Here is an 8,629-nt window from a genome sequence, read left to right as displayed (position 1 = left end):
CACACACTCTATTCAGTCTCTTCCCATTACCCAGCCAACCAGGATCCCAGGCTACCCTTTTCCAGCTAGACCAAGCACCAAGCAACGGCCCCAGAATTACTTACCCCCCGTTCATGGATGCGCTCTATAGAGTGTCATTCTTTCCATACATGCTTAATAGGCACCTACTGAATGCCAGGCCATTTGTTAGAGACACAGACAGGACAGAGACCACAAAACTCCCTTCTTTTTCTTTTGGTAAACCTAATTGAGCCCTTGTATGTGCAGTCCCTGCCTGGCCAGGCCAAGAACTCCTGCAGCATTGCTCTGGCCTGAGCCCCAGGGCTGTGGGGCAGTCCCAGCCCTGAGAACTAGACCCGCTCTCCTGGAGCAGCGAAGATAGCAGGCCTGCAGCAGTCCCCAGACCGCCTGCGCTGCAAGGAAGCATGCCACGCCACTCTGCTAGGAACGGCTGGAGGCCCTCTGTGCTCTGCCCTGTGACAGGCTACGGACTCATCAGCAAAAGTTCTGCACAGGGTGGGATGAGGGCTGTCTCTGAGGAGCCAGCGGGCAGGTGGGGAGTTGAAGAAGAAACAGCCTGAAGAACTTCTCCCTCGCTATCCGCCACCAATCCCCGTCACTGGCCCGACACTGAGCCCTTGCCACCTGCCCACAATACGTCAGGTTCGGTGACCGCCATCTTACTCCTCCATCTACCCACCCGTCCCCAAGACTGAGTTCAGACTAGTAACACTTCCTTCATTCAACAAACAGACAAGAAGCATTCAATAGGTGCCAGGCTCCATGCTTGGCCTTACAGAAGGCTCAGAAACGAACAGGACACAGCCTGCCCCTGTAGTCTCAAGGAAAGGCAGCAGTCACCCAGGCAAATATGATGCTCTGATGGGGGAAGCTCTAGCACCACGAGCCAGAGGAGGTGCTTCAGCAGCCTCTGAGAAGGGGAGCTGTCAAGGAAGGATCCTGGGAGGTGGTCCCCGAGCAGAGTCTTGAAGAACAATCAAGTAGCAGTGAGTTAGATGGAAAGAAGGGAAATGCATGCCAATCTAGGTGAGTAGATGCAAAGTCCCAGGGACAAGAGAGAAGGCCTATTATTTATACCCTGAAGCCTTCATGGAACCCACCAGGGAAAGTCTCTCCTTTCTCTGGAGGCTGCCCACACAAGCCCATCCCAAATCAGAGACATCCCCCAAACACACACTCTTCCTTTCCCTTAAGTGCCCAGCCCAAGGCCCTAAATTCCACCTGGGGATTGTTGGTCAGTCAGGTTGAACTAGGTGGCGGTGGGGGGTGTCCCTGAAGTAGGGCTGGTATCAGCAGCAAGCTACCAGGAAAAACACCCTCACTGGTGTGTACCCCATCTGCCTCTGCCCTCGGTGCCCATCCGCCAGCAGGGCTACCCAGGAGGGCAAGGAGCCAGTATGCGGGTGGGGCAGCAGGCGTGGTTCTGGCTGGAAGGGAAGGCTGGCAAATTTCCCAACCGAAGAGGCCCGTTGCCTGGACAGAGTTCCTCCCGCTACGTGGGACAGGCGCCCAGCACTCTGAAGCTGCCCCAGCTGGGCTCCCAACACCTCCCTGTATACCTGGATGGGAAAGGGATGGCTAGCCAGGACGCTTACCCATGCAGCCTTGGGTCTCCGATTTCAGGCAGAGGTAGGTCTCTCAGCCCCTTGCGGTACACCCTCTGCGGGGTCTTAGCTCCCATCCCCTACCCCCAACAGGGACCTCCCTGTTCTCCCCATCCTGGGCCCAGCACTCCTCTGGCCCAAACCCAGGAAGCCCATTCAACAGAGGAAGCAAAGGCCAGAGGAGCAGGATGCTGAGATGGACTCCCCAGCCTAGAAAATGCTGAGCCAGACCCTGCACCCCTGGCTGCTGCCAGCCCAGTGTGGGAAGGGTTGCCAGGCCCAAAACCTGAGCTGAGCTCCAAGGAGCAAGACTAGTGGAATGGGGTTTGGGACACAGAGGGCCAGGAGTCCTCTGTAGCCCGGCCCTATGGCCCAGTCGCCCATCTCCTCAGCCGATCGGCCTGGGAAGGGGCCAGCCAGCGGCCTCAGGGTGGGCACCAGGAGACGGCGGAAGCACCCTACCCAGGCCCAGCGGGCATCAGCAACGGGCCCTCCACCTTGGCGACACCCACTCGCTGGTGCTGCCGCACTCGCAGTAAAGACAGGAAGAGGCAAGCGCCCAACGCAAAACAGCCCAGGAGGCTGGGCCGCCGCCCCTTCCCGCCCCTTCTCTTCCTACCCGCAGCGGCGGCGGAACGGATGCCATTTTGAAACCTCTGGGCTGTGCCCCTGAGGCCAGGCCCCCAGGGACAGTCAACAGATGGGCTCAGATGGAAGACACACTGTCCCTCGGCCAGGCACCCAGCAAGGAAAGCTCTGCTTTTCACAGCCTGGGGACCCCACCGCGGCTCTGAGGCTGAGGGGCCACACCCCCCCCATACACTGTCCAGGCCCCGACGCTGCTGCGAGGGCATCTCTCCCCCCACCCCCAAGCCCCTGAATCAGGCAGCCACCGGGCACCACACCTGCTCCCAGTGGAGGCTGGACGGGGACAACTACCAGGCCCACAGTCTTTGCAAAAGTCCACCTCAGATGCCCCCCAACTCCAGCTGGCCCCCAAGTCCTCATCTAGCTGGTCCACCCCTTCCCCCTCACAGGGCCTCACGATCTGACAGGCCCCCCCCCACTCCCAGAGGCCAAGTCCGTGGCCTTTCGGCCCAGAAAGGGTGCGGGAAGACCAGCACCCGTCAGCACATCTCCTTGGCCCGCCCGCCGGCCGGGGCACCAATATGTCGGCTGCCTCACCACTTCCACTTCCCCCCACCCCTCAAGCAGCCACCATCTTCCCTGGCCTTGGAGGCGCCGCAACCCAAACTCCTCCACACTCACACTCCCTCCTACTCCCCAGACGCCCCCCTCACTGGCCCAGATGGGGCTTAGAAACTGGGAAACAGCCAGCCGGCGGAATCTCCCTGGGAGGCTGGAGGCCTGGCTCCCTCCCCCAGCGCAACCAGTGGAGCCTCAGTCCAGCCCCTCAGTCTGAGCCCCCTCCTCCCGGCCGGGCCCACCCGGTGCAGGAGGGGTGGGGGGAATCAGAGGTAGGCCAAAGTGTGGGAGAGGACTTAGGGAGGAGGAGCAGAGGGTCTGAGGAGTACTGTGTACAGAGAGGGACCAGGTGGGCCAGATGGAGGGAGCAGGGATCTCTAAAGGTTTGGGGGTTCCGGCTGGAGAGAGGGCTCATGAGCAACCACAGTTTCCACTTGAGAGGTACCCTGGTGTCAGGGTGCACAGGTGGAGGATACAGGGTTCAGAGTAGGGATGGGGCACAGAGTGGGAAGGAGGGAGTGGGTGGGGGCCTGGCAGGGGCCCCAGGGATATTCATGCCCAAAAGGAACAAGAGGAGCAGGTGGGGGAAACAGGTGGTGCCTAAGGGTGGGGACCAAGTGGGGTTCTGGGGCTTTGAGTAAAGTCTAGGGAAGGATGGAAGGACAAGGCAGGGACTCTGAAGGTCTGTGAGGTTGGTCAGCAAGGGTGAATGGTCAAGCAGGGTTCTGGATCTGGGGGTTTGGAGTCTGCGACGAGCTGAGGGTCTAACCTAGAGTCTGGGCTACAGATCAGAGGTCTAGGCCAACACAGAGTTTTGAACCATTATTTGGGTGTCCTGGCCAGGCGGGGTCTGGGAGTTCAAGTCCAGGTGTGGGGGGTCCAGGCTGAGTCCGGGAGTTCAAGGTCCTCAGTCTGGAGGTCAAAGTCCTTGTCTGGGGATTCGGGCGGGGAATCGGGGGTCCCAGCGCAGGGCGCGGCCTCACCCAAAAGCAGCAACTTCACCTCCCGCGCCGCCTTCTCGCCGTCTTCCCGCAGGTTCTTGTCGATCATCTTGGAGCGCTCGGCCGCCGCCTTGTCCTCGGCACTCACGGTGCAGCCCATCCCGCCGTCCGCCGGCCCGGCCGCCGCCCGGCCCCCACACGGCCCCCGGCCCGGCTCGGCCCCGCCCGACCCACTCCGCTCCCGCCGCTGGCCCTCTACGGGTAGCTCGCGGGTCGGCAGTTCCGAGCGTCTGCGGGCGGTGCCTTCCCGGCCGCCGCGCACCGACGGCGGGGCGGGCCGAGGGTGGGGCCGGAGCAGGCTAGGCCCGGGACTGGGCCGGGGCGGGCCCAAAGGCGGGGCCATAGGAGATCCGGGGCCGGTGATTGGCTAGAGGGCGGAGCGGACTAGAAGTTAGGTTCAGCCCAGACTCGGGCCCGGGCTGGAGGCGGAGCCACGCCGAGGAATAGGAGCAGGAGTGGAGCCAAGCCCAGAGGGATTGGGCTCCGGGCGAGCTGCAGGCGGGGCCGGGCTCCGATTGGATGCGGAGCGCCTGGAGCTCGGCTGCCCGACGGCGGGGGCGGGCGGATCTTGTAGCCGGAGGGTGGGGATCCGAGGCATCTCGCTGGCTGAGCAGAAACCAACCCTCGAGCTTTAAGCAAGTTGGGCTAGCTGGGTGGAGGAGGCGTGTCTTCGTCTCGTTAAAGTTAATGAACCCAATAAACTTGTTTCAGGATCTACAGAGCCCCGGAGTCTTTCTCTGTCTTACGGCGAGTTTGGCCCCTTCTCTCTTGAGTTGCAGTTTAAAAAAATGTCTACTGCCACCCCTACACCTTTGCCCAGGCTGTCTCCCTCAGCCGGGGTGCCCTCTCTTGTCACCCAAGGCTTTAAACATCCTTCACCGATCTAGGAGGCACCCTCCTGCACGAAGTCATCGTGGACTCCAGCCTGGGCCATGGCAACCAGGTCGAGAGAGAGACAGAGAGAAGTAGAGGTCCATCTGACCTCTGGAAACATAAGTGGCCATGATTCTATGGCCTGTCCCCACTGGACAGTGGCTGCAACCCTATGGCTGGGCAAAGGTGGAGTGGAGGCAGCAGCATTTCTAGCAGAACATTGCAGTCTTTCTGATCCTCTTCAGGAAGAGCCCACAGCCCTGACCTCCGATGGACCTCCAATGACAGGTTCTACCAAGGGCTACCGAGAAAGATGTCCTGTGTGGCCCCAATGCCATGAGGCGAGGAGGCCTCAGCCCAAAGACAAGGAAGGTCCACAAAGCCAGGGAGGGAGCTGGCCACCCGCAGCCCCCTCTTTGCATAGAGTCCCTCCTTACCGCCCTGCCACACATCTTGTTTCAGCTCCAAATCCTCAGGCTGTCTGCTCTCCCTGGAGGGTCTGTGGATCCCTATCTGAATGGCTCCCTTGTTGAGGAGCCATTGGCCTGTAAGTCCTCCAAGGCTTCCTCCAGGGTTCTCTCCTGCCTGGAGCCAAAGCTCAGGCAGGCCCTGCCACAAGCATGCAGCAAACATGATGAAAACATATAATGGCCATCCAGGGACACAGACACTCAGAGATATGCACTGTTCATTCAGATATAGGCCCAGCTTCCAACATGTCTCAAATCCACAGAACATACTATAAAATGGGTGCACATAGCCTGTCCACACATAGGCTACAAACCCAGCTTTAAGGCCAGCCTCTTCCCCCGCCAGCCCCGCCCCACATTTGAGAACTGATCCTCCCTCCTTGGGCCTCCCCAGCTGGCTCCTAGCAACAGCCAACAGCTCTTGCAGTTGCCGGGCAACGGGGAGAACCTGTCAGCCCCTTGGAGGCCAGGCTCACCAGAGGTGGGCAGACACAGACCCTAATCAATGGAAGCAGGGCAGGACAGGGGCCACGGGGAGGCATGTCCTCCCCCAGTCCCAGGCCAGGCTGTGCGGTTCTTGCACAATTCCACCAGATAGTCACTCCCTCAAATTGTGCATTCTTCCCAGAGTGTCCAGCAATCCTTGCTCCACCCCTCCCTGCTGCCCCCTCTCTGGCTTCATGGGGGCCCCAGGGCTATGGCTAGGCCCCTGCTTGCCACTCCATTCACATGCCTCCCTCCCAGTATAGGGGCTCAGAACCCCACTCTGTCATCTCCAGCCCAGCTTCTCCCCTAATTACCAGCCCCATGTCCATCACTGGTCTGAAACCTCTCCCACACACTTCAGGCACCTCCAGTGGCCCTTGTTCCTGGTCTCTCCACTTTGTGACCTCTCACCAGCCAGAGCCACAGCCCCCTCCTCCCCAGCCCTACATCCTTTCGGTTTCTTCCCCTTCTCAACTCCCCCCCTCAAATGTGTCCCTGTCCTATGTCCTTTATTGTAGGCCTCCAGCCTCCTCCCTGGCTCTCGTTTCCTCCACAATTCATCCTCTACATGGCAGCCAAGGGATCCTGCTGAAAGAAATCCTATCACTCTCTTCTCACAAACCTTCTGTGGCTCCCCAGTGTCCTGAGGATAAAACCCCCACACAACGGTTTGGACAGTGCAGGAGGCAGAGGTGGTAGAGTGCCAGTAGACAGCAAGGACTCTGGGGAGCAGTCTACAAACTCGCCAGCTGCATATTACTTTGGAGAAATACCAGAAACTCCCGGTGCCTCAGTTTTCTTATCAGTAAAATGGGCCCAATAGTAATATCTACCCACTATACTGGCTCAGGTCAGTACTAAGGGAGGAAATGTAGGTAAAATGTTCAGAATATGCATGAACACGTGGAAAACTCTAAGTAGGGGTGTTTGCAGCAATTTCTGCAAGGCCCTGTCCCCACCCAAGGCCACTCCCTCTCCCCCCACTTAACACACCAGCACTCAAGCCATCTGACTGACCTCTCTCACCCCATCCTCTTGCTCTTCCTCCCTGTTGCTCATTGCATGGCTGTGAGCTGAGCCTCTAGGACTCCACTGTCCTGGAGCTTCCCCCACCCTGGCCCAGATCCCACCGTCCCAGTGGTGAGTTTCTCCTGCCCAGGTCTCTGATTCCAGACCCCTTAGAGCATAATCCTTGAGGGTGGCAGGTAAATATCTGTCAAATTAAATGAGTGAATCACACAAACCCTACCCCACTTTTCCAGGGGTCGTCCCCCCCGCCCCCGCCGGACCTAGGAAAGCTGTAAACAACTAATCCTGCTGCCGCTATAATATTTGCCATAGTCATGTGTGCAGAGAAGGGAGAAACTACTCGTGCTGGGGAAGGAGGCTTCTTGGTGGTGATGTGGGGAATGGTAGAGGGAGAAGAACGCTGACGAAGAATGTAGCCGCAAGGCGGAACCAGGAGGTGGGACTGTGAGGGTGGGTTTGAGGAAGAGCCAGTGAGAAAATCAAGGGTCACGCTGGAGAAACCCCTTGCTTTGCCGCTAGGCAACTGAGGGTCAGAAGGGGACAGGACCCATCTGCGGTCATCTAGTGAGGGACAACAGGCATCTGCTTCCTTCCCACTTAGGAATCTGGGAGTCCTTTTGAGAGATGTTGGTTTGGAGGCCGGGGACAGCTGCCTAGCCACGGGCATCCGAGGAGGCAGGACTTGTCCCGGGACTAAACCTGAAAAGACAGTGAAAGGACAGCCAGCAGAAGTGAGGGCGGCATTCATGCTGGAATGGATAAGTGGCCACTGCCTGCTCAGTCGGCTTGCCACTGGGACAGCTAGACTAGCCCCAGGGCTCGCCACAGGCCACGCAGGGCCAGCTTGTACTGAGTTCTTCCTACCATGCACCAGGCTGAGCAGGGGGAGGAATGGAGACCCTCTCAGTGGGCTGTGACACCCCAGCCCACAGGCTCCAGGAAGGGGAAGCTAGCAGAACTTCTTCAAAAGTAGTTTCAGGGTGGGTGTGTCTGCCCTCACCCAGAGTCCAGGAACAGGCAGGACCCCGCGGAGACACCCAGAATCCTGGATCCTGACCACCCCCACTTCCATGGCTCCCAGGTGGCAGGGAGTCCCCAGCAAGAGTCTGTGACCACCAAATCACAGGCCTTGCAGATAAGAGCCTCAGCAGCTTCTGCTTGTAGATCTCAGTGGCCAGAGCTGGCTCCCTCCCTGCAGCCCTGAGCCAGGCTCCACCTCCTGGTACATTCCCTGCACTTCCCCCTTCCTGCTTTCCTAGCCCAGAAGCAGTTCTGAGACTGGAGTCAGCTACCCTGCCCTCTCTGCCCCTTCCTTCCAAACCTCTCTTCCCAGGCTTCTCTTACCCACCGGAGAAAGAGTCCCAAGCCTGGGAGGCCTTGAGGTCCAGGGTCCCCCTTCCTGGTCATCCACCTCCTTCAGAGATAATTGGCTTTGGCCTGGAGAACTCAGGCCAGGAATTTCTGGATGGGCTACAGGGGCAGGAGGAGTCATCTATTCAACTACTGACTACTGTGAACCCATGTGGGCCACTGTGCTGAGAACCCTGGGGAGAGAGAGGCAGCTGGGACCCTGCCCTTCAAGAGCACATGCCAAACAAGTAAACAGGGATATGAACGCCACAGTTTCAGAGGAAATCAACAGGGTGACAAGAGAGCCACTGGGAGTGTATGCAGGAGTTTAACAGTCTGAGAAGACCTTTGAATGATAAGAGACCAACCGTGTGACAAGCCAAGAGAGCAATAGGTGGAAGCAACAGCAAGTGCAAAGACCCTGGGGTAGAAAGACATTTCGTGGGGTGCCTGGGTGGCTGAGATGGTTAAGCGTCTGCCTTCAGCTCAGGTCATGATCCCGGGGTCCTGGGATCAAGCCCCGCATCGGGCTCTCTGCTCAGTGGGAAGCCTGCTTCTCCCTCTCCCACTCCCCCTGCTTGTGTTCCCT

The 8,629-nt window shown here is 59.0% G+C and overlaps 1 protein-coding gene across 1 annotated transcript in view; it reads right to left on the bottom strand.

Moving 5' to 3' along the window:
* GNAI2 (G protein subunit alpha i2) overlaps window positions 1–4,065 on the bottom strand; it is a 20,187-nt gene extending 16,122 nt beyond the window's left edge. Inside the window, exon 1 of the mRNA XM_081818249.1 lies at window positions 3,815–4,065. Coding sequence (XP_081674375.1) covers window positions 3,815–3,932 — 118 coding nt within the window. The 5' untranslated portion in view covers window positions 3,933–4,065. The remainder of the gene's footprint in view (window positions 1–3,814) is intronic.
* Between the last annotated feature and the right edge of the window lie 4,564 nt (window positions 4,066–8,629).

The sequence above is a fragment of the Leptonychotes weddellii genome, chromosome 1, assembly GCF_054177405.1.
Source record: "Leptonychotes weddellii isolate Sample4059 chromosome 1, ASM5417740v2, whole genome shotgun sequence".
Taxonomy (NCBI): Eukaryota; Metazoa; Chordata; class Mammalia; order Carnivora; family Phocidae; genus Leptonychotes; species Leptonychotes weddellii.
The sequence above is the reverse complement of the archived record's forward strand: the minus strand, read 5'-3'. Positions and strand labels throughout refer to the sequence as shown.